This window comes from Macaca thibetana, chromosome 14 (genome assembly GCF_024542745.1).
Source record: "Macaca thibetana thibetana isolate TM-01 chromosome 14, ASM2454274v1, whole genome shotgun sequence".
NCBI classification, from domain to species: domain Eukaryota; kingdom Metazoa; phylum Chordata; class Mammalia; order Primates; family Cercopithecidae; genus Macaca; species Macaca thibetana.
The window spans coordinates 67,757,342-67,782,076 of NC_065591.1; the positions used below are offsets into that span (position 1 = coordinate 67,757,342).

At 42.7% G+C, this 24,735-nt stretch overlaps 1 protein-coding gene across 3 annotated transcripts in view; it reads left to right on the forward strand.

Annotated features, from left to right (window-relative positions):
• The window catches only part of UVRAG (UV radiation resistance associated), a 336,478-nt gene extending 317,350 nt beyond the window's left edge, over window positions 1–19,128 (forward strand). For 2 of the 3 annotated variants that reach the window (XM_050756159.1, XM_050756160.1), the window contains exon 15: window positions 17,187–19,128. In XM_050756159.1, the coding sequence (XP_050612116.1) occupies window positions 17,187–17,889 (703 nt within the window). In that variant the 3' untranslated portion in view covers window positions 17,890–19,128. Of the gene's footprint in view, window positions 1–12,104; window positions 12,183–17,186 lie in introns of all 3 variants that reach the window. The other variant, XM_050756161.1, reaches the window with a different exon arrangement.
• The last annotated feature ends 5,607 nt before the right edge of the window (window positions 19,129–24,735 follow it).

The following is a 24,735-nucleotide window of genomic DNA, read 5'->3' on the forward strand; positions in this document are numbered from 1 at the left end:
TTTGTGGAACGCTTCCTGTAATGGCATGCTCTTTTTTCTGAACAAGAAAGAATAAGAATAAGATAAAAGCAAGATTTCAAAGCCATCTGTCCTGTTTTTTTCATAGAATTTTTTATCCTAAGTTTAATTTTTCCTGATTATAGAGTTTAAACTGTGTAACACCTCCATGCAAAGTAGTGTAACACAGAGGAAGGAGCACTAGATTTGGGAATCCGAAAATATGGGTTCCAGCTTCAGCTCTATCACTTAATTTTCATAAGTTTGTTTTTGAGTATCAGTTGTTTTGTTTTGTTTTTGTTTTGTTTGGTTGAGATGGAGTCTCGCTCTATCACCCAGGCTGGAGTGCAGTGGTGCGATCTCAGCTCACTGCTACCTCCGCCTCCCGGGTTCACACGCTTCTCCTGCCTCAGCCTCCCAAGTAGCTGCGATTATAGGCATGCACCACCACGCCCAGCTAATTTTTGTATTTTTAGTAGAGACGGGTTTTCACCATGTTGGGCAGGCTGGTCTCGAACTCCTGACCTCGTGATCTGCCTGCCTCGGCCTCCCAAAGTGCTGGGATTACAGGCGTGAGCCACCGCGCCCAGCTGAGTATCAGTTCTTTAAATGGAGTTAATATCACCAGTTACTGGGAAACTAGTGGTATTATTTGCCAATGATACTATTATTTCCCAACCATAGATTTTGTAGGCCAAATGAGATAATGTTCATCAAAGTGGTTTATAAACTAAAATGAACTGTGCAAAGTATTATTAAGTATTATTTTGGATTTGACAATGCATTAAGCATCTCTTCGGCATATAGCATTGTTCAGGAGACAAAGGAAGATTCAAAAGTGTAAGATTTTCCCTGCTGTTCCTTAGTCGACAGTTGTTTAGTTTATAATCTAAATTACAGATAAGACAAATTAAAAATTTTGAAGGACATGACTTGCAAAAATATTCTTATACATTGTTCACCCTCGCTGTCGTTTGGGACTTACAACCTGAGGCCCATCATTACTGTGTAGTCTGCTACAATGATGGAGGGCAACGTTGGGCTGACTTATTTTGGTTCAGGACCAGGCAAGCCATTTTTAAAGAGACAGAATCAATCTCAGTGACCTTAGTAAGGGTGGAGCACTGAGAAGTATCTTTGGCTGTTCAACAGCATGCTAGAATATTTCTCCAGAGTACTTTAGTGTTTAACAAACACTAGTGTTTAATGTTGGGAGAAGTAACTCGTGGCTTTATGTGAGGCCATCTCACTTTAGTGGTAAAATCTCCAAATAGTCCTTCTGCTGACCTATTTATAATGTAGTCCTCTGCTCCTTTTGGTAAATAGAATCAAGCTATAGCTTTAAATAAAAGTATTAGAAGAAGAAAATACCTAAGAAATTTGACACATTTTAGGAAAATGTGTTCTCATTAAACTGAGAATAATGAAAATTTAGAATAAGTGAGCCAATCTACTTTCCTTAAAATCAAGTAATGATATGGTAGTTCTGCTTTTACGCCAAACCACTTACCCTTGAAAATGAGGCAGTATCCAGTATTTAAATCTTTACAAAGCCTCACTGTTTAGAAACAGATCTACCCTCTTCCCTTCCGTCCATCATCCTTATGCTGAATTCAGAACTGAAATCTGGCAGATGACCCTCTAGGGAAGTAAAAAACATGTTGTCTAGCTGACGTTGGTTTTTAAATTTAGATCAAATAACATTGCCTTTGAAGTCTCAAGAGTCCTACTTAAGGTAGCTATATCAGATAGGCTTGCTTTTGAGAGCGTTTCTTGCAGGCCAGCACCCGTAATATGAAAAGTTAAGCCTAGTCAAAACTAAATGAAAAAGAAAGTTTTATTGGAGTTATTTACTCTAAGATAGCTGTTTCAGAAGAACCTTGACGAGTCATCTCCTTGCCTCTAGACAGGAACACACAAGGCATATGGGTATCCGTAGTATTTTAAAAGACCTTAGGGGACCAGGCTTCTTCCATAACTCATTCCAGAGTTGAAACACCCTCACTTCAGGAAATTCTTCCCTACATTTAACTTACAGGCCCCCTCCTGCGGTTAACACCCATTTCCACTTTTTTCTGCCTCCTGTCAGGATGGAGAACAGCTGGCCAACATCCTTTGTGCACTAACCCTCCACTGGCGACAGAAAGGCACTTGGGTATCCCGGCCCCACCTCTCCCTGACTCCAGCAACTAAGTCTCTGAACCAAATTGAGATCTCTTTTCCCATTGTTTTTACTTGGGTCTTCTTTATTTCTGTTTACTCCTTTTGATTATAAAGTAGTATGTGCTCAATGAATAAAATTTGGAAGTTGTAAAAATATACAGAAGGGAAACAATAGCTCCATAATTCAGGCACAAAAAAATCACTGTTGTGTTAGTCAGTTTTCCTTGTGTTTCTTTTCTAATTCAGATCTTACCATCTGTACCAACACTTTTCAATAGAAATATAATATGAGCCATACATATAAATTTAAATATTCTGGCAGTCACATTTTTAAAAAGCTAAAGAGAAACAGGTAAGATAATTTTAATAATATATTTTATTTAATTCAAATAAAATCCAAGTTGTATATCCAAAATGTCTTGTAGACATGTAATCAACATTTTAAAGATGATTAATAAATATTTTACATTCTCTTTTTTCATACCAAGCCTTCTAAATCCAGTTTATACTTATAGCACATCTCAAGTCAGACTAACCACATTTCAAGTTCCAGCAACCAGTTCCTAGTGGTCATACTGGACAGTACAGTCCTTACAGCTTTTTTGTATACCATAATGTCTTAAGTATTTTATCAATGCCCTTTAAAACTTTTTATCATCATTTTTAATGGCTACGTAGTATTTCATCATTTAGATTTACTATAACAGTATATTGAGGCAGTTCTGTTTTTCTCAACACATTGCCAGAAAACATCACCTAAATGTTTCCTTTTGCACACAACTAATTAAATTCATTTTTACATAAAGCAAGTATATTCACTGAATATCTGTGTGTCTGTACTAAGTTATATTGGAAAGCAGAAGAGTGGGTTTCCAGAAACAAAGACTAGATCGCTCCCATATGCTATTTACAAGACTTGGCTCCACGGTTGGACTGCACACAAATACAGTATTTTATTCTGCCTTAAATGCCCTTCCCTTCATTTCTTGCTCTACCCGACCCCCAACACACACATACATTGCCTGGTTCGCTCCCACTTATCCTTCAGGGTGCCAGTCAAATACAACCTCCTCTGATGAGTCTTCCCACTGATTACTGATTGCCTTCTTCATTGTAATATACAAAAAGTGTGTATTGTATTCAAAGCACCATGGTGTTCTGGTTATTGGTTTACTCTCTGTCTTCTCTACTAGAGTGGGAACTCCTTAATGATAGGAATCTTATTTTATACATCTCTTTATTTCCAGAGCCTCGAAAACTGTCAGGCAATGAAATGTGGATTTCAGTAATGTCTGAAATATGTGTTGAAAATGCAAATGATGCAACATTAAGCATCAGTTGGATGGTAAAATAATAAGTACTACCTTCAGAATTCAGAGATCACTTTAGATTGGCATGGTTAAAGAAGAAAGAATGAATGAAGGAGTTAAATAAATGAGTTAAAAAATGAATGAGGGCTGGGCATGGTGGCTCACGCCTGTAATCCCAGCACTTTGGGAGGCCGAGGCCGGTGGATCACCTGAGGTCAGGAGTTCCAGACCAGCCTGACCAACATGGTGAAAACCTATCTCTATTAATACAAAAAATTAGCCGGGCATGGTGGCACACACTTGTAATCCAAGCTACTTGGGAGGCTGAGACAGGAGAATCGCTTGAACCCAGGAAGCGGAGGTTGCAGTGAGCCGAGATTGTGCCATTGCACTCCAGCCTGGGCAACAAGAGCAAAACTCCATCTCAAAAAAAAAAAGAATGCAGCCGGGCGTGGTAGCTCACACCTATAATCCCAGCACTTTGGGAGGCCAAGGTGGGTGGATCACTTGAGGTCAGGAGTTCAAGACCAACCTAACCAACATGGAGAAACCCCATCTCTACTAAAAATACAAAAATTAGCCGGGCGTGGTAGTGCATGCCTGTAATTCCAGCTACTCGGGAGGCCAAGGCACGAGAATCACTTGAACATGGGAGGCGGAGGTTGCAGTGAGCCAAGATTGCACCCACAACTGCACTCAAGCCTGGGCAAAAAGAGCGAGACTCCATGAAAAAAAAAAAAAAAAAAAACCAGTTAGGACTTGAATCGGGTTTTAAAAGATGGGCATACTTAAATGAATTAGAGAGAGAATTAGTATGAAAGCCACTGGGATATGCACACTAAAAAAGCAGTGTTTTTCAGTAGGCATTCATTAGCACTGGGGTCCCCAACCCTTGGCTGTGTACCTGTAGCAGTCCATATCCTGTTAGGAACCAGGCCTCACAGCAGGAGGTGAGTGGGGGCGAGTGAGGATTACCCCTGAACTCCACCTCCTATCAGATCAGCTGCAGCATTAGATTCTCATAGGAGCACAAACCCTATTGTGAACTGCATATGTGGGGGATCTAGGTTGTGTGCTCCTTGTGAGAAGCTAATGCCTGATGATCTGAGATGGAATAGTTTCATCCTGAAACCAGCCCCCTGCCCACGACCCATGGAGAAGTTGTCTTCCATGAAACCAGTCCCTGAGGCCAAAAAGGTTGGGGACCACTGCTTTAGCATATGTTGATAAGTGTCAGTAAGCAAGTATCCTTCTGGATCGAATGCGCTGCACTAAGTTTCAAGAAGGCTTAGCGATATGGTCTTTGCCCATCAAAAGCTGGTAAGTGTTGGCAGCATTAGAAATGAGCACTGGCTGCTTCAGTATGACCTTGGGTGCCAGGCGTGGGAGGTGTTTTTTGTTTGTTTTGAGACAGTATCTCGCTCTGTTGCTCAGGCTGGAGTGCAGTGGCGCCATCATAGCTCACTGCAACCTCGAACTCCTGGGCTCAAGTGATCCCCCCACCTCTGCCTCCCAAAGTGCTGGGACTGCAGGCATGAGCCACCCTGCCCAACTGTGACCTTTGGGCTTAAGCTCGACTTAGATATAATTCCCTGTGTTTTGTTTTGTTTAGCCTCTGGATCCATCTGAGGAAATTCCCTGTTTTAATTTTAAAGAGTTTACATATCATTTCATATTATGTTTATTCTATAATTCTTCTCTTAATGGATAGCAATGTATAATAATAGTTAATATCATTATAGCTAATATCAAGTGACTATTACTGCAAAGCAGGTACTCTTCCAAAGCACTTTGAATATATTATTCAGTTAACTCATTTAATCCTCACACCACCCTGTGAATTAGGACCCACTAACCTCTCCCATCTTGGAACTGAGGGAACTGAGGAACTGAGGGGTTAAATCACTTAATGTGACACAGCCATCAAGTGGAAGAACTAAGATTTGAGCCCAGGCAGAGTAGTTTTAGAAGTCCTGCTTTAACCATTACATGGACAACCTCTCCTATAACTAGTTAAGAATAAAGTATTTTACACAAGGGATCATTTAGCATCTGGTGATTCCAGAAAAGGAGTCTTGTTATTACAGCCTTCTCCTGGTTTTCTTCATTCCTCTCTGAATGTTCCTTCTTACCTCATTTGAAGGCTCCTCTTCCTCTACCTCATCACAAAAAGCTGGAGCTCCTAAAGGCTCAGTCCTGGGCCCTTTTTTCTCTTACTTTATTCTTAGTGGAGATAAGTTCTGATATCAGAAATTGCCTCCTGTACATTTTCACAGCACATTCTACGTGCCCATGCATTTTTCTACCAGTCTTCCATCCCAGTCATGATATGCTCTTTGCTTTCTGCAAATGGAACCACTTTCCATTATTCTACACTAGCCAGGAAGCCAGGCAGAAACCTTGGTTCCTCCTTTTCTTCCTCACCCTTCTATCCAACTCTGGCAACTCCTGCCAATTTCTCCTGCTATTTCTATTTGTCTATGTGTGTACATTCCCATTCTGATGTACGCCTCCATTACCTTTCACCTGTACTACTGCACAGCCTGCAGTCTCCCACCATCCACTCTGGCCCCTCCAGTCCAGTCTGCTCTCCAGCTGCAGCCAGAATGCACTTTCCAAAGTGTAAAATCTCTCTCTCTCTCTCTCTCTCTCTCTCTCTCTCTCTCTCCTTTGCCTGAAAGTTCTCTCCACCTCTGACTCTCTCTCTCTCTCTCCTTTGCCTGAAAGTTCTAAACATGGCTTGTGACTGCTGCATGGTCTAGACTTTGTTTTACTCCTCAGTTTTATCTTCTACCATAGAACTCTTCACTCATTGACCTTTTGGGTCCTCAAACATTGTTATCTTTCTTGACAGAAGGTCTTAGCAAATGCTGTTCCTGCTGCCTGGAAGATACTCTCCTCACCAACCCATTCTTTACCTGATAAAGAACTCTATTAGCCCTTCTAATCTTGGCCTTTTCTGTCTGCGTCAGATCTCTGCTACAAGCTCTTTGAGCCCGTGTCCTCTCTGCATAGCACGGGTCAGAGGTGGTTGTTTGACATTGATGTCTGTGATTCTGTGATACTTGTCTGTCTTCTCTCACTAGACAATAAATTCCATGAAAACATGAACCATGGCCTTTTTCCAATTATTATAGCCCAGCGCAGCACCTAGTGTATAGTAGATACCCAGTATGTATTTGAAAAAGGGGGTAAATCAATTTCTTTTTTTAATTAATTAATTAATTAATTTTTATTATTTTTTTTTGAGACGGAGTCTCGCTCTGTCGCCCAGGCTGGAGTGCAGTGGCTCAATCTCCACTCACTGCAAGCTCCGCCTCCCAGGTTCACGCCATTCTCCTGCCTCAGCCTCCCGTGTAGCTGGGACTACAGGTGCCCGCCACTGCACCTGGCTAATTTTTGTATTTTTAGTAGAGACGGGGTTTCACCGTTTTAGCCAGGATGGTCTCCATCTCCTGACCTCATGATCCACCCATCTCGGCCTCCCAAAGTGCTGGGATTACAGGCGTGAACCACTGCACCCGGCCCAATTAATTTGTGTTATACTCCACCTCCTTTAGGAGTATAGGGGACTACAAAAGATAAGGTTACCAAGATGTCATCTTTAGAGTCCCAGTCTCTTACTAAACAGTAATTAAATGGCGGCTAATTGTAACTCAAGCACTTCTGCCCAAGGCCTCCAGCATCTCTGGAAATAGTGGCAGAGCTATCATTTTTCTTTTGAAATAACAAACAACTAAACCCTCACAGTTTGGTTCATGTGAGAGTTTATTAGAGAGCTGACGGTAGGTCAGCGTTAGCTGTATCTTTCAAAGACTTCATCTCACAGATTCTGTCACGGGTCCTGGGAGTCTAATGCATCCTTTAGCTCCCTTCCAAGTCTAGTTTTTAAATTCTGAAAACATTCTCTGACCAGGGTTTTAATTTCCCTATTGAGTTTCTTCTGGGGCTGGGTTCTGTGAGATTGTTGTTCCTCTGGTTTCCCTGGCAAAGGTAGAGGTTTTTTAAAAATTTTTCCCTGGTTTTCAGCATAAACAGTTTATTATTCCCAAGTCTCAAGTGCTGTCCAGACACTCTGAGGGGTCCCCAGGTATCATTCCTGGCATCTCTTTCCTGTTCTTTCCATGTTCTCGTGTAGGATGTTACTTAAGCCCTATATAAATGACATCAAGATGGGCTATGTCTGTTTCTACAGACCATTTTACAGTCCTCATAATGTTGGTTGCCTGACTGTGATTTTAGTACATTAATTTGTGTGATGATTTCTTAAAGTGAAAGCTGATGAGTGAAGTGGTTGACTTGACCCCTCCCAGGACCTCTCTTTGTCTCCCTGGAGGATCACTGTGTATTCTCTGATGCCATGGAGCTCAGCCTGGAGCCTGAGCTGGCCTCCAGATGGGCTCTGGGCAATAGGCACCCCCTCATCCTCTGTCCACTGGCCCAAGCTGGGCCATGGAGGCCTGATGGCCAAGACATCACATCACAAAGCCTGGGGAACTGGATTTCTTCAGCTTGCTTATTTTATCCTTTGCCTGTGGAACTCTTTCACCAATTCATCTTTCCATCACTACTCAGTTTAAATAAAATCCAAAGGCTGCCTTGTTCAGTTATACCGTTTTATACTCTGTTTTTATTTAGTCAGACTTTGGCAGGAAACCTTCCAAGCGAAGCCCAGGGGAAAAGTGACCATTGGCACAGATTTCAGCCTGTGCTTTTGGCCCAATATTGTTTCTATTTTTATTTTGTTTCGTGTTTTTGTTAACATCCAGGGCAAAGATTAAGTACTTACACTTATCTAGTAATGGTGAGAGGCCTTTAGATTGCTTGCCTGTGGCCTGGAGACTGCATGCTTAAAACTATTAACCCCCAGCTACCTCCTGGGAGATAAGATCTAGCTGTTAAATTTGGCTTTCCCTAAAGGAGGTTCTGAGCTCCTGCTTAATCTGAGAGAGGGAAAGTAGAAGGATAAATCCCAACCTTTGCTGAATTTTGAAAAAAGGATAGTAGCTTAATTTATGGAGGTTGTTTTTTGAAAAAAAACTAACTTTATGTCATAATTTCTTAGCTGCCAAAAGACGTAATTCTACCTCAGCTTTGCCTTGGCAACCTGCTTTTGGCACTCTGTGCAAGCCTGTCGTTGCTCTGCATTATTTAAGCAGTAATCTTTAAGAAGGTGAGAAACTATTATTGCTTTTTAACACAGTTGACATGATATTGGCGCAGAGTAGTACCTAGAGCTTCAAACATTTCTAGTGGCCATCAACCAACTTAAACACCTCCATGTAAAGGTCTCCCTGCCATGAGGTCATAGATTGCTACAAGAGGGGAGAAAGAAGAAGATCAAAAGTTGTTTAAAAGTTGGGTTTTTTTTTTTCTTTTTAAGTATTCTTATTCCACTGAGTTGTAGCTGTAGATTTTGGCCAGGAGCCAGACAATCAAGATTTAGTATTTTGACCAGCTGTGATCTAGTAATGTCCCTCAGAGGAAACATTTTGTAGGAGGGAAAGACACATATTTGAGATTGTGAATTGTACTCTGTCCTCATACTTTACAGTGTGGGACCTGGTTGTAGACAGATAAAACAAGTACAAGTGAATCTGAAAGATTATTAGGAAAAAAAAAAATGTTTCAAATGGTTAAAACCTCACCCCAGCTTCAAGAACTCTCTTGATGTGGTAAATCTTTACATGCTTTCTTTATTTCATTTTCCCGTAAGTTTCCACATTTACATCAGTTTGTGGCAGAATGTATTTCTGCTCATAGCTGATGCTTAGAATGCCTAACAGTATAATAAGTCTTAGAAAGTCAAAAGAGCAACACAAACTGAATGTAGGCAGGAAGAGAAGAGAAGGAAAATAAACCAATCCACTTAACCTAAAAATTATTCTCATTCTCACCCCGTCCTCAAATAGAAGTAGAGATCAAATGGAGATGTTTTGGTGACAATAAAAAACTCAAGATCCTAGGGACTGGGAAAGAGAAGGAAATTAACAGTTAGGCAGACCGGCTTGGTTAAATCACATATTTCTACCCAGTGGCTTCATGACCTTGGTCGAGTTACCTAACCTCTGTGCTTCAGTTTCTACATCTGTAAAATGAGGATGATGTTTGTAATACTTCATAGAGATGTCATAAGGATTAAATGAGACCATGTATAAAGCTGTTAACAGAGTGTTTAATCAGTAGCACTTTATAAATTTTAGTTGCCGTTGTTATTATTAATAATTTATTGGGTACTTATTCCTGGTACTAAGAATTTTACTTGTATATCTCATTAAATCCTTACTGCAATAACTGTTGGGTAGATATAACCATTTTACAAAAGAGGAAACCTAGGCTGGGAGCTGTGAGGTGCACCCTCAGTGTCTCGTGTTTCCTAACGATGGCGCTGCATGTGGAGCTCTGGCATGTTACCTATGGGAGATGTGGAAATGGGAATCACATTTTGGACTGGTGCTTTTTTAACTTGTTCTCTCTTTCCCAATCTCTTTTCTGTAAAAGGAGGCTATAGCTTCAGACAGTAAAACCAAGAGGAAGAGGAGAGGGAAATGATGGGGCAAGGATGGTGGAGTAGAGGAAACTGGGCAACTGGGCTCTACCAGTTCCTGGGTTGGCTTCATGGCAAGGTGTTTATATAATGGTTATAAAAGTGCTGCATATGGTCTTCCTCATTTTAGTCAGAGAAATAGAGAATTTCTCCCTCTTACAAAAATTCTCTCTCCCTGAAGCTAAATTCATGCAGCAAAAGGCTGCATCAGGGGTTTGGGGACAATTGGAATGTACCTCAAAGGATTCTGGGAAGTTTTTATAGTCCCTAGGCGGTAGGTAGATCATGTAAACAGAGGAATTTTGAGCATTTCGACTTTATTCAAAGCTTTCCCCACCTCATGTCCCCAAGAAAAAAAGAAAAAAAACCTAAAATTGTGTTTTGCATTGAACAAATTAAATCTGTTGATTGATTTGGATCTTTTTTTCTCCAAATCTCTTTTACACTTTTTTCTTTTTTCTTTTTTTCTTTTTTTTTTTTTTTTTTCTGAGACAGTGTCTCACTCTGTTGCCCAGGTTGGAGTGCAGTGGCTGCAATCTCAGCTCACTACAACCTCCACCTCCTGGGTTCAAGAGATTCTCCTGCCTCAGCCTCCCATGCAACTGGGATTACAGGTGCCCACCATGAAGCCGGGCTAATTTTTGTATTTTTAGTAGCGATGGGGCTTTGGCCTTGTTGGCCAGGCTGATCTTGAACTCCTGACCTCAGGTGATCCACCGACCTTGGCCTCCCAAAGTGCTGGGATTACAGGTGTGAGCCACCACACCCAGCCTTTTTTTTTTTTTTTTTTTTTTTTTTGAGGTAGGGGTCTTACCTTCATCCAAGGTGGAATGCAGTAACGTGATCATAGCTCACTGCAACCTCAACCTCCTGGACTCAAGTGATCCTCCCACCTCAGCCTCCCAAAGTGCTGGGACTACAGACATAAGCCACCACGCCCAGCACCGTACTTCTTCATTTGCTTCTTGCAGCTAGCTCCCTGATGTACGGAAGTGGAGGTGTGGGAAGGTAGGTGGGAGGAGTTCTGTTTGTTCCTGCTTGAAACAGTATGCTGTATAAGAGAAACAGTAAAAGGAGAATAATACTTGGAATTTGAGGCCCACTGAAATGAATTATAATGACAGCAACCACAGATACAACTACTACTGACACCAGTGTCTATATGCCAGGCATCCTGCCAATGATTTTAAGCACATTATTTTATTTAATCCTTATTTAATCTAATGATCTATTTTATAAATAGTCATTAAATATGCCCACAGTCATATAACTCGGGGGTGTCCAACCCCCGGACCGCAGACTTTCACCCGTCTGTGGCCTGTTAAGAACCAGGCCACACAGCAGGAGGCGATGGGGGTGAGCAGGCATTATCCCCTGAGCTCTGCCTCCCATCAGATGAGCCATGGTATTAGATTCTCATAGGAGCACAAATCCTGTTGTAAACTGTATGTGTGAGGGATCTAGGTTGTGTGCTCCTTATGAGAATCTAACTAACGCCTGATGATCCGAGGTGGCAGTTCCATATCCCCACCCCCAAGTCCACAGGAGAATTGTCTTCCATGCAACAGGTACCTGGTGCCAAAAAGATTGAGGACCACTGATATAACTAATAAACGAATGTGACCTTAAGTTATAACTCCACATAGATGGGATCATAGTGGCAGAGCTAGGAGTAGAATCCAGGTCTTTGAACAGTCCTTCTTGTCACTACCGTCTCTAGAGCTGAAGAGATGAGAAAAGGTAGTTGATAGCAATAAATAAGGACTCACAGAATGAGAAACAAATTAATCATCTTAATTTAGAGAGCTCAGAGAAAACTTGATCCAAAGAAGCCAAACTGAAACTAGACTGTCCTCCTTGACATCTAAACTCCAGGCCACTTGGCTTCTCCCCATTGTGCCATTGTTTGTGACCTCAGGAAATCCTTTTTTACTTATGGCAAAAGGTTTATTAAGTAATTTAACAGTCTCTGGTGTGGTTCAATTATTCAACAAGCTATACTGTGTTTCACTAAACCATAGCCTAGTAAATTTGCAATTATGATATCTTTGGGTTGTTGTTTTTTAATAAATTCCTTTTAATTGCAACATTAAACCCCAGATGTCATGTTTCCAGTCTGGAGCTAAGCCCAACTGGAAGAGACAGCCACTCACGGGAAATGGCTGGTGAGGAGAATGTGTGCAGTGAACTAGCAGACTCGGTCCAGTTGCTTGAACCTCAGGCTCTGCACCCGCAATTCTAGTGCCTCCAAACACACGGGGCCCCTTGGTGGGAGCAGACAATAAAGAAAAGCTACCGAGTTTCCTAATATGTCCACACCTCCCAAAAAGCACACATTTTTGCTTTTGGTTGTCTAAGGGTAGAGGCTCCCTGTAAGTTTTTCATCACAACATAAATAATGTACTAATTGCATTTGATGAGTAAATTGTCAACAGCCTTTAAAAATTGGTCATATAATTAGTAAATCTGTGAGTTTCAACCTCTTCATCTAGGTGAAATAGTCATGAAGCCAGACTGTAATCAAAGAATCTTGAAACCTCCTGAATATTCTGTTTTGAACTATTATTTGCCTTTTTAATTCCTGCCTTTCTCTCTTTAGGCAAGAGTAGAGATAAAAATACTCATTTCTTTATCTTATACTAAAATATGAATGAAGGGTCTTTCTCAAAACGTTCTGTTAAATATAAAATCAAAATTATTTTATGAAAAATCTCTGCAGTATGTTTTTATACAGAGATGCTCACAGCAGTTTGTTTTTTAATAGTAAAGGTTCAGAAACATCCTAAATCTACAAAAGCAAGGGAATAATTAAGTAAATTATGATAGTCCATTCAGTGAAGCAGCCGTTTAGAATTCTGCTTACCAGGAGGTTTTAATAGCATCCAACAGTAGGACGTAGAATTCTGTATATACCAGAAACACGGCTTTAGTGTTTCTTTCTTGTTTCCTTTTTTTTTTTTTTTTTTTTTTTTTTTTTTTTTTTTTTTGAGACAAGGTCTTGCTCTGTCGCCCAAGCTAAAGTGCAGTGGCGTGATCGCAGCTCACTGCAACCCAGGCTCATGCAATCCTCCCACCTCAGCACACAGCTGGTGGGACTACAGGCGCTCACCACCATACCCAGCTAATTTTTTAATTTTTTGTAGAGACAGGGTCTCCCTATGTGGCCCAGGCTGGTCTCAAACTCCTGGGTTCAAGCAGTCCTCCTACAGTGCTGGGATCACAGGTGTGAGCTGCCTGCCACACCTAACCCATAGGATTTCTTTTAAAATTCAACACACGTATTTAAAATCAAAGTCTGAAAGGAAAATACCCAAAATTAATAGCAGTTGCTTGATGGGTAATAGACTTGTAAGTTTTTATTTTTTTTATATAGTTAACATATTTTTAGTTTTCCTGTGAGTAAAACTATTGTAATAACTAAAAATACATGCGTGTTTAATGTAATCATTCGATACTTCAACTGTTTGGAGCTTGGCTATCTTAAAAATTGGGATGTAGCTGGGAATCGTGGAAGTAATAAAAAAAATCAATTCTGAACAGCCAAAACTATGTTACCAAACTCATATAATAAATAAAGCATGTTATGCCCAGGACAGCTCCTGGCCCGCCACTGAAATTCTGTTTACTCATACTTCGCACACAATTTTCAGGATATCTGCTTTACAAGAACACAGCAAACTAAGAAAAGGGTAGAGCGGCCACTGCGGGCAGGGGCACTGACTCAACCACTCTCAGCACCAGAGGGGAATGGAAGAACCCATGCCAGACTTACCTCCAGACCCGCGTCCTATGGAACAGACACCACTGAACATCTGTAGTCCTCTTACTCTGTCGTCGCTCAGTAATACATGTTCATATCTGTGGCCCACGGGGCTCAGAACATTGTTGACGGTCGAGAAAATGCCTTTTCTTGTTCAACTTTTTTAAGATCGTAAGAAAAGCTGTAATAAAAATTTTTGAAAGGTTTAATCTCATGTAACTAAAAATGGAGGGAAAAATGTGGTGATAAAAAGGTAAACCTTAGATATGTAGACTTCTTCATTATCTTTCCAAAAATAACTAATTTCCTTACCATTCTTAAAAGAGAACATTTTGGCTGGGACCTGTGGCTCACACCTGTAATCCCAATATTTTGGGAGGCCAAGGCAAGAGGATCACTTGAGCCCAGGAGTTGGAGACCAGTGTGTGCAAGATGATGAGACCCTATCTCTAAAAAAAGTTAAAACTAAAAAACATTAACCGGGCATGGTAGCACACACCTGTAGTCTCAGCTACTTGGGAGACTGAGGTGGGAGGATCCCTTGAGGCCAGGAGTTGAGGCCACAGTGAGCTGTGATCACACCAGTGCACTCTAGCCTGAGCACCAGAGTGAGACTTTGTCTCTAAAAAACTTTTTTTTTTTTAATTTAGAAAATTAAAAAAATTTAAAAATGAAAAAACGAAGAGAGAGAGAACCTTTTACTGGTACTTGGATTTTCCAATTTGAATCTGATACTACCATTACCTGAGTTTTCATACAGATCCAAGGGAACTGGAGAAGAATGTCACAAAATCAGGACGTCAGAAAATACCAAAGTTCCCACCTCTCAAAGCCTTGGAGTCCATCCATGAAAACAGGAATAACATACCATCTTAGAGTTTGTGGGCAAATGAGAAGGCACTTAGCTTGATGTGTACTATGTCTTTGGCACTTAGCAAATGTTACTTGAATTTGAATGTTGTGTTCCCATGTGGGACACGATAGATAGGATGGGCTCTGGAGTCAGACGGAATCTAGTTCAGATGTGATTCTTCAGCCTTGAACAAACCGCATGACCCACCACCTGCTATCTTCCTCGCAGGACACTCGAGGGCTGTGTGGGCAGCACATCTTCCACGGGGCTCAGAACATTATTGACGGTCAGGAAAATGGTCGTTCCCTTCGCATTGTAGTTGGTGAGGTGGGGCAGTGGGGGTTGTTACACCTCATTACTTTTCTGTTGTACGAAGTGGAGAACTTTTAGAGCGTCTCAGAATCAATGAGGGCTACAAACACCCTGTTCCTCTTGTGTGGCAAGCACTGCTGGGTGTGCCCCAGGCCTGTTTCTCATGCCCTGCCTTTTATCAGCCCACTGGGAGCCCCACAGAGCAGCAGAGCAGGACGCCTGGGGTGGGGGCAGGGGTGGGAGGACGGCAGCACAGGGTCGCAGCATGAGGGGTTAAGCACCTGGCTCTAGCCACACACCAACAAATCACCTTCAGTGTTGCAGGCTGCTTCACCTGGTGCTTCCACCCCTCGTGGGCTGGGCTGGCAAATGAAAGCTAGGCTTGTCTGCACAGAATAGACTGTAGACTGAGGTGCTGCTGATGTTCTCTTTTGGTTTGAGTACCTAGTCAGCCTGCAAGATCATTTAGAGAGGGACATGGTCAGCAAGTGGTAGAGTAAAAACAAGGTTTGCAGAAATGTGTAGCTTACCCAATTATTGGGAGTTGTGACAACATATTAACTATAAACCTAGATCGAGGCCAGCAGATTTTGCTCTGTTTTGTTTTTTCTTGAGAACTAAAAACTGTAATTTACTGTTCTACTTGCCTAGTTCTATATGCACCCCAGTTACCACTCCTAATTATGAAATCTCTCCTGGCATCAGTACTCACAGCCAGGCAGAGGAGCCTGATGGACCCAAGGATTAGAAGCTGTGTGGTTGCCCCTTCCCAAGAATAACCCTTGCTTGGGTGTCTGAGACTGCAGGTATAATCCTGCATCAGAAACAGTCTGAGAGAGAGCAGGGAGCTGGGGCCAGGGCTTGTGGCTATAGAAACAAGTAGAAGAAATCCCAGATCTCTTCTTTTCTGGGGCACTTCTTGCTATTGTAATTTGAAAATGTATTATTTGAATAATGAGGAATGTCTTTCTCCTTCAGGATTGGTAGCTCCTTGGAGGCAGGGCCTACTGGTCTTGCATCTGTCTCCCTGCCCCAAGGCCAAGCACATATGGGAACTATTTGTTGGGTATGTGTAGTTTCAAGTTCTGCCTCTACCCCTGCCTAGTGGTTGCCCTTCTGCAAGCCACTTAACCGTCTGTGCGTGTTTCCTCATCTGAAGCACACAAGTCAAATGATCTGTGTGCACCTCCCTCTGCCTCTGGACCCAATCTATTCATATGGTTGTATTGAAGCTAATTTCATCCACATACAAGAATGTCTAGAGCTAGCATAGTGTATAACATAGCCATCATTTCCAGGATGTAGATACTCTTATTTCCATTAACTGATTATTATTTATTATTTCAGACTTAACTTTACCCTGCTTTCTCTATAGAGTTTTGGTAAAGACTAAGTGAAATGATGTATAGGAAATTACTTCAGAAATTATAAAGTTTGTATAACTGAACAATGATTATTATTGCTGGCCCAAAGATACCCTCCTGAGAAGAAACTCAGACTCAAAAGATGGCACTGCAGACCAAGTATTGTAAAACATATGTGTGGCTAGCCCCATCAAAGAATGTATTTCCCAAGGTAGTTTTTCATTAAAAAAAAAAGGAACCCCTCAAAAGTTTTTTTTTTAAATTTTTAAAATGTCACCTTGACCCTCTCTCTCTCTCTGCCAGTTCTCTAATGCAAGGTGGTTAGCATTTGTTAGCATTTGAGTGTTGGCAAGGTCGTTGGTCATGAAATCATGAGTCACAGATCTTAGTCTCGCCTTGTCGCTGCCTCACTGAGTGTGGGCAAGTCATGTAACTTCGCTGCCAGATGAGGATGCCTGCTTTTCAAAGCTAAAATAAGAATTGAATTGCACTAAAAACAAGAATGAAATTATGGATAGCCCTTCAGAAATATGAAGTTGGTTACATCCTTCACATGTTTTTCTTGCCAGATCCAGCCTGTACAGTTACTTCACCGCTTCCTTATAGGACAAGGTTTCTGTTGCCCGCCCCGCCTTGGGCCGTCTTCTCTAAATATATTGCATTGTGTCTGTATCCTGCTGGAAGGAAGCTCCCAAAGTTGGACCCACATACCTCATGTTGTTTTTTGCATTCACACACTGCAATAACTATAGTCTAAGATTGATTCTTACCTATTTTTATTAGCTCAGACCTAAGTATGCTGTTTCCTGTCACTGGATCCAGAAGGCTTACACCAAGTTCTGAAGTAGAAAGTAACTTCTTGTTTTTGTTTCTCTTCTAGTGACAGACATCACACCTCCAGTGCAATCCCTGTTCCTAAAAGACAAAGCTCCATATTTGGGGTTGCAGATGTAGGCTTCTCTGGGGGGATCCCTTCACCAGACAAAGGACATCGAAAACGGGCCAGCTCTGAGAATGAGAGACTTCAGTACAAAACCCCTCCTCCCAGTTACAACTCAGCATTAGCCCAGCCTGTGACCACTGTCACCTCCGTGGGAGAGGCCGAGAGAAACATAACCTCTCTCTCCTCCTCCTTGGACACCTCCTTGGACTTCTCCAAAGAAAACAAGAAAAAAGGAGAGGATCTAGTTGACAGCTTAAACGGAGGCCATGTGAATGTGCGCCCTAGCCAAGAACAAAGAGAAGCCCCCTCCGAGCACCGGGCCACAGTCAATGGCACTCTCCTACCTGGCGAGCAGGCCGGGCCCGCCAGTGTCCAGCTTCCAGGCGAGTTCCACCCAGTCTCAGAAGCTGAGCTCTGCTGTACTGTGGAGCAAGCAGAAGAAATCATCGGGCTGGAAGCCACAGGTTTCACCTCAGGCGATCAGCTAGAAGCATTTAACTGCATCCCGGTGGACAGTGCTGTGGCGGTAGAGTGTGACGAACAGGTTCTGGGAGAATTTGAAGAGTTCTCCCGAAGGATCTACGCACTGAATGAAAACGTCTCCAGCTTCCGCCGGCCACGCAGGAGTTCCGAGAAGTGAAGTGAGCAGGTCAACAGTAGGACCGGGGCAGAAGCTCTGCCTAAAATGAAGTGAAAGCTGCACTTAACCCTTTGTAATAATGATGACACAAAATGAATATTAATGGAGGATATTCCTCGGAAAAACAGACTTTGGGAATGAAGGAGGGACTCAGGATCATTGTTATCAGTGGGCCAAAGTTAGATTTTGCTTTCAAGATTTGCTTTTCAGGCCTGATGATTATTTTAAAGCAAAAATCACCCTCTAGTTGAAAGAGCTTACAGCTTGAGTCACCTTTTAGCTATTTGTCTGCTTTTTATTTACCCTTCTATGTTATCCTCAGAGGGAAGATGATAATATATAAATAATATAATGAACTCACCCTTAGTTTCGCATAAGCATTTGCCCTCACCATGGTTTGTAAAACTTTGGGAAAATGGAATATTCAGAAATAGATTTCCACCATGTACTGAAAGGTCTGTGGCCATCCGTGAGGTAGATGAAGAAGCAGCATAGTGGTCTCCTTACACCCAGGCCCATCTGTCCCTCTCCCTGCCCCTGGGTACCACAGTCCACCTTTAGACTCTACTGTCGCCCCATCTTCTCCATGAATGGGCCATGCGTCCTGAAAACAGGACATCAGATTCACTGGTTCTGTAACCAAGTAGCCATGACGTTCCATCTCTTCTAACCAGCTATGGCCTTTCCCCCACCTCTGCCATACCCTTAATGTGGCCCTCAGATTAGATGAAAAACTTCCAGTGGATCCCAGGGGACCCTCGAGGACCTCGAGGTTACTGTAGTCAGATGCCATCTCATCCCCTGTGGGGGCCGAAGTTTTTATGTGGGCAGATGCTGTGGTCAGGAACTAGGCATGCTTTCTGGCAATGCACTCATCAGACAAAAATCCCTTGATGTAAATCCCGTGTTAATTTATTAAATTTCAGTCAGAAGGTTGGCATTTACGTGACAGAATGTATGTAGAGAGTCAGGGTGTCTGGTAGGCAAACTGCAAGGCAGTTGAGATAGTTGGATTAAGAGGCTAGACGAGATATAGAATACTATTGGTATGTGTGCAATTTGATGAATATTAAATTATGTTTTGAAGTCCAGTTGTCATTCCTGCATTTAGATTTCATTTGCTATTGCTTTATACGTTATGTACCCAAGGACATTGCCTCAGGGTTGCAAACTCTTTAAAGGAAAATTTATCCATATATCCATGTATTATATAGAAGAATAAAAATTGAGTTTACTTCACCCGACCTGATTTTTTTTCCCAGCTTGGAAATTCCTTTTGAACCTACGTCTCCATATGTCACATCATGACAGGACTAGCCTGAACAAAAGCCATGTCTATCTAAGCGGAGGCTGTTGACTTCATTCAGTTTACGTATTGTATATAGCAACACAAACACTTGACAGGTATACACTCCAGTCGCCGCATTTGTCCTGCATGACAGCTTCACTCGCAGGCCTCACAGTCACTTTATATTGTGTCCAAGCATTCCTGGGCTCAAGTTTAATGTATAGCTATATTGTTGTTTTCCATGTAGAGAACTCATAGGATGACTACATCGCAGATAAACCCAACTCTCAGGCAGTCGAAAGCTTTAACTGGATCTGCAGAAGCCCATCTTCCTCCACATGAGGAGGTGGGGCTCCTTCACACGGAGCGGGAGCTTCTCTGCAGTGTACTGTCTGTCGCTCATTTTAGAGTCAGTGAGGGTGCAGACAGACAGCACCGTGGATATGCACATGCTGCGGGGCCCTCCAGGGAAGTAACATTTACAAAAAAAAAAAAAAAAAGGTTCTGAGGGGCAGTGTTAGGATTGCAGAATGGAATGTCAACCCTGTGGGACTTATGATTGCCCCAGATGTGGGATGGACTTAAATGGCATACCAAACTCAAAGTAGGTACATTGGGTTGCAAGGCATCCAGCCTGGCTCTGGCACCACCGAGGAACAGGACTCCTCGTGATTACAGTGTCCATCTCAGGTCCACACAACCAGGAGAGCCTGGACTCAGGTCCACCCGTCAGTGCCCCCCACCGCTGTGCAGACTCCCTGGTTGATTCTGGGCTTCATGGCTTTTCACTGCACCACGGGGAGCCCTGCTCTAGAATGTCATCGGGCTGCTCAGAGCTGATTGCTAGGTACTTACACATTTGCCTCGACCCACACAGCCCTGTGGTGACGCCTCAAAACACCACTTAGGTTTGGGTTCATTTAGTTCGAATTTGGGGTTTTCATTTGAACTTGTTTGATGTCTGCAGTTGCTGCCATGACCTGGGTAGAACCTATGGGATTACCCGTCTCCTGGAATAAGTTCGACGTTTTCCAAAGTTGTAGAGTTAGTTTGGCCCCTGTTTAAAGTGGCTGGGGACAAAACATGGGATTCGTTATTATCTCCTAACCTTTTAAATAAGTTTTGTAAATCACTAAGAAAATTAAGTTTGCTTGGAAGATATAAGTTGAATTGGAAACTGATTACTATCTATTTCTGAACTGCTAAGAACCCTTTCAGTTTTCATACAGCCAAGACGCTTTTAAACAGCTGGCAAATGTTATCAAATGAATATTTGATTGTGTTTTTTCTCTTCACTTCCCCTTAACCACTTTAGAAATTCCAGAGAATTTTTCCCCTCAGAATATTAGTTTTGGAAGATTGTACCCAGCTATATATTTTTTAGCAGTTCTAATGGTGCCCATTTATCCTGACCTAACCAGTTATTTAAATAATTTTTTAAACCACCACGAATAATAAATGGCATGTGAAACTGATCTGTTGGTAACTGGAAGAAAACTCAGCATCTGTATTTATACAATAAAATTGATTAGTATTTATTTTGAGAGTTAAAAGTGTATATTATTTCCCTGCTATGTTTGAGTCCTGTCTTCATTGTTTTGAATTTCATATCGAAGCTGGGTTAACCACGAAAACCTTGTTCTTAAAGAGCCAGCATTTATCGAGCACACTTGCTCTCACACGCTCACACACTCTCTCTCCACATGTGTGTAAGGGACTGGGCTAAACAAGGTTAATAAAGAGATGAATAAACCTTGACCTCTACCATGTTCTCTAGTGGGGCGCACAGGTATGTTAGCTATTACATTCAGTGTGCTAAATTCTGTGATGGAGAGATGTACAGCCATTCTATGGAATGCAGACAAAGCTGTTAATTGTCACTCAAGGGTCAGGAAAGATTCATGGAAGTAATGCAGATTAAAGATATATAAGATTTCACACTGTGGGTAGAGAGAACAGCATGGGCACAGGCCCAGAGCCAAGGCCTTGGGTGTGAGCTTGGAAATGTGCTGTGCTTGGGGCCTGAATGGGTGTGAGGAAGGGCAAAAGGGGAAACTGAGTTATAGGCCAATTGGAAGGACTTAAGGTGCCAAAGAGATTTGGATGAATCCAGTAGGCAACTGGTAGGTACACTTTCCAGACTTGAAGCAAAAGAGTAACTTGGTTAGATCTGACTTATGACTTGCAGCTGGTTTCAGGCTGGACTCCAGTGATACTTGCTTGAGTCTGTTTAATCATCTTTCCTTTGTGTTTGGGGGCGGGGGGGGAAATCGGTATCTGAAAAAGAGATGCATCCCTCTGTCCCTAGTATTTTCAGGGAATGATATAGTTGGGATGTTTGTCTCCTCCAAATCTCGTGTTGAAATGTGATTCAGCATGTTGGAGGTGGAGACTGGTGGGATGTGATTGGATCATGGGAGCAGACCCCTCATGAATGGCTTAGTACCATCCCTTTGACGATAAGTGAGTTCTCAGTTCACCCAGGATCTGGTTGTTTAAGAGTCTGGGATCTCCCTTGAGACCATCCTGGCTAACACGGTGAAACCCCGTCTCTACTAAAAATACAAAAAATTAGCCGGGCATGGTGGCAGGTGCCTGTAGTCCCAGCTACTCGGGAGGCTGAGGCAAGAGAGTCTCTGGAACCCAGGAGGCGGAAGTTGCAGTGAGCCCAGATCGCGCCACTGCACTCCAGCCTGGGCAGCAAAGTGAGACTCTGTATCAAAAAAAAAAAAGCCTGGGATCTCCCTTTTGTCTCCTGCTATCGCTCTTGCCATGTGACATGCTGACACCCCATCGACTTCTGCCATGATTGTAAGCTTTCTGAAGCCTGCCCGGAAGCTGAGCAAATGTTGGCACCATGCTTATACAGCCTGCAGAATCGTAAGCCCATTAAACATCTTTCCTTCATAAATCACCCAGCCTCTGGTATTCCTTTACAGCAACACAAAAATGGACTAATACAGGTACATATTGAATAAATCTAGGTTTTTACTGTGTAGTACTGAGCACAGCCAGCATCTCTTCTTTAGAAGCTAGATTCTGAATGTCCTGTGGCCCCTGTTCACCTCTCTGCAGCTCTGCTGCTTTGAAGCTATGACCCTGGAAGTCACTGAGCTTTTGAGAACTTCCATTTCTTCATCTGTAAACAAGTGGAGAGAACTCTGCCCTTCTCAATTACATTTGCAGGGGACCCGCCACATCATAGGTGCTCCATCAATGTTAGTTACCTTGGGTCTCAGAGGAAGCCACTTTGCCGGGATAGAAAGGATGCCTAGGACTTAGCGGGTTTCCTGTTCTAGCACTTGGAGCACAGCCACTTAACCTCTCTGGATTTGACTCCTAATCTGTGAAGCAGGGATAATACCCCACCCCTGAGGATTGATAGAATGTTAGAAGAGATAAACATCTTCATGAAAGCATGGAATTATCTTTATAAAGCACCATACACGGCCGGGCGCGGTGGCTCAAGCCTGTAATCCCAGCACTTTGGGAGGCCGAGACGGGCGGATCACGAGGTCAGGAGATCGAGACCATCCTGGCTAACACCGTGAAACCCCGTCTCTGCTAAAAAATACAAAAAACTAGCCGGGCGAGGTGGCGGGCGCCTGTAGTCCCAGCTACTCGGGAGGCTGAGGCAGGAGAATGGCGTAAACCTGGGAGGCGGAGCTTGCAGTGAGCTGAGATCCGGCCACTGCACTCCAGCCCGGGCGACAGAGCGAGACTCCGTCTCAAAAAATAAAAAAATAAAAAAATAATAAAGCACCATACACATCGGGAGGAATTAGTCACTCAATGAGGATTTCTTGCATTCTATGTTTCAGGCTTTGGTGGGATCGTTGAAATACAGATATACATTCTGTATACATTGAGAATGTGTACTAGGGCTGAAACTAGTCTTTCGAAAACCTAAGCTCTGCCGGGTGTACTGGCTCACGCCTGTAATCCCAGCACTTTGGGAGGCAAAGGTGGGTGGATCACTTGAGGTCAGGAGTTTGAGACCAGCCTGGCCAACATGGTAAAACCCCGTCTCCACTAAAAATACACAAATTAGCCAGGCATGGTGGTGTGCACCTGTAATTCTAGCTACTCCAGAGGCTGAGGCAGTAGAATCACTTGAACTTGGGAGGCGGAGGTTGCAGTGAGCCGAGATCATGCCACTGCACTCCAGCCTGGGCGACAGAGCGAGACTCCGTCTCAAAAAAAAAGAAAAAGAAGAAAACCTAGGCTCTAAACAAATGTGAAATATTTCAAAGTGCTTTGGTGGTAGGCGGACCGACACGGTGTAGAGACATGGCCTCTCGGCCATAATTTCCATGTTTCTAGCCCCTGGCAGATAAGCTGCCTTAGGCCCACCTTGCTCGTGAATGTTCTCTAACATGGCTTCGGGCGACCTCAGTGAATGAGTTGGTGCCCAGAGCTCTTGATTCTGCTCAAAGTAGATAGCTTTCTTTTTCTTTTTTCCCCCCCTTAGCACATCTAATTACAGTTTTGTAGGTAGACAGCTCAGCCTTGTGGATTTTAAATGAATAAAAAAAGACATGTCTTTAAAACAATTCCAGACTTTTTAAAGGCCAGCACTGTCAGCAATCCAGAAAAAAAATGAGCATGAGTCTAGATACGAAAGAGATGGCCAGTTGGTGAAATAGCTGTAGCCAAGCCCAGGCACAGAACTACAAGGGAGAGAGTGGCAGGCGCAGGTCATTTTGGCTGTGTGTACAAAACACAGTTCTAAGGTGCTGCAGATGAGAAAGTCTCGGAGGGTGAGAGGGGGCACGACTAATGGACAGCCTGAAGCTAAGGAGAGAACAGGAGCACATGAGAAGGAAGCAGTCTCGGGGGGCCTAGCTGAGCAGCACCTGCCTCACAGGAGAGCAAGCCACACATGTTTCAACCCCAACGCTGCTGTTCACTGGCTGTGTGACCCCGGCGAGGCACTTGACTTCTCTGAGCCCACATGCTGGTCTGTAAAGTGAAGTCAGCCCCTTGTTCTGTATTTCCTTTGATCCTGGACAGAGGCTTCTCTTGCCCTAGGAGCAAATTTGTATTCTTTCTTCAAAACCTGTCTCCAATTGCTTTGGGGCCCAGAGCATGACATGACAGGTGAGGCCTCTCACTTGCCACTCTGCCTGTTTGTGAAGAACGTGGCACAGTTCATAACAGCCCACTTCTGATCAGGGCGGTTTGTATGTAGCAGAACAGCTACCACCCTGCCATCGACTCAAAAGTGCATGGCACAAAAGCTTGTAAAATGTGTAATAAAAATTAATAAAACAGCTAGCTTAAAAAATTCAGCCTTAATGTGACTTACTGTTGCTAAGGATAGACCCCAGTCATCACAAAAAGGATACATTGATTTTAGTTTGATAGGAAAATGCATAAAATAGTTTAAGGAAGTATATTATTCAAAATGGTTAAAATAAGTTGATGCTTTAAGGGATAAACTTGTTCTCTCGAAAGTTTACCTGCAAAAACTTTTTTAAACATTTTAGTTACGCAGAACACCTTATTCCTCAAAGAAACCAGCCTCACCGTGTATTTCCACAGATTACTCACTCTTT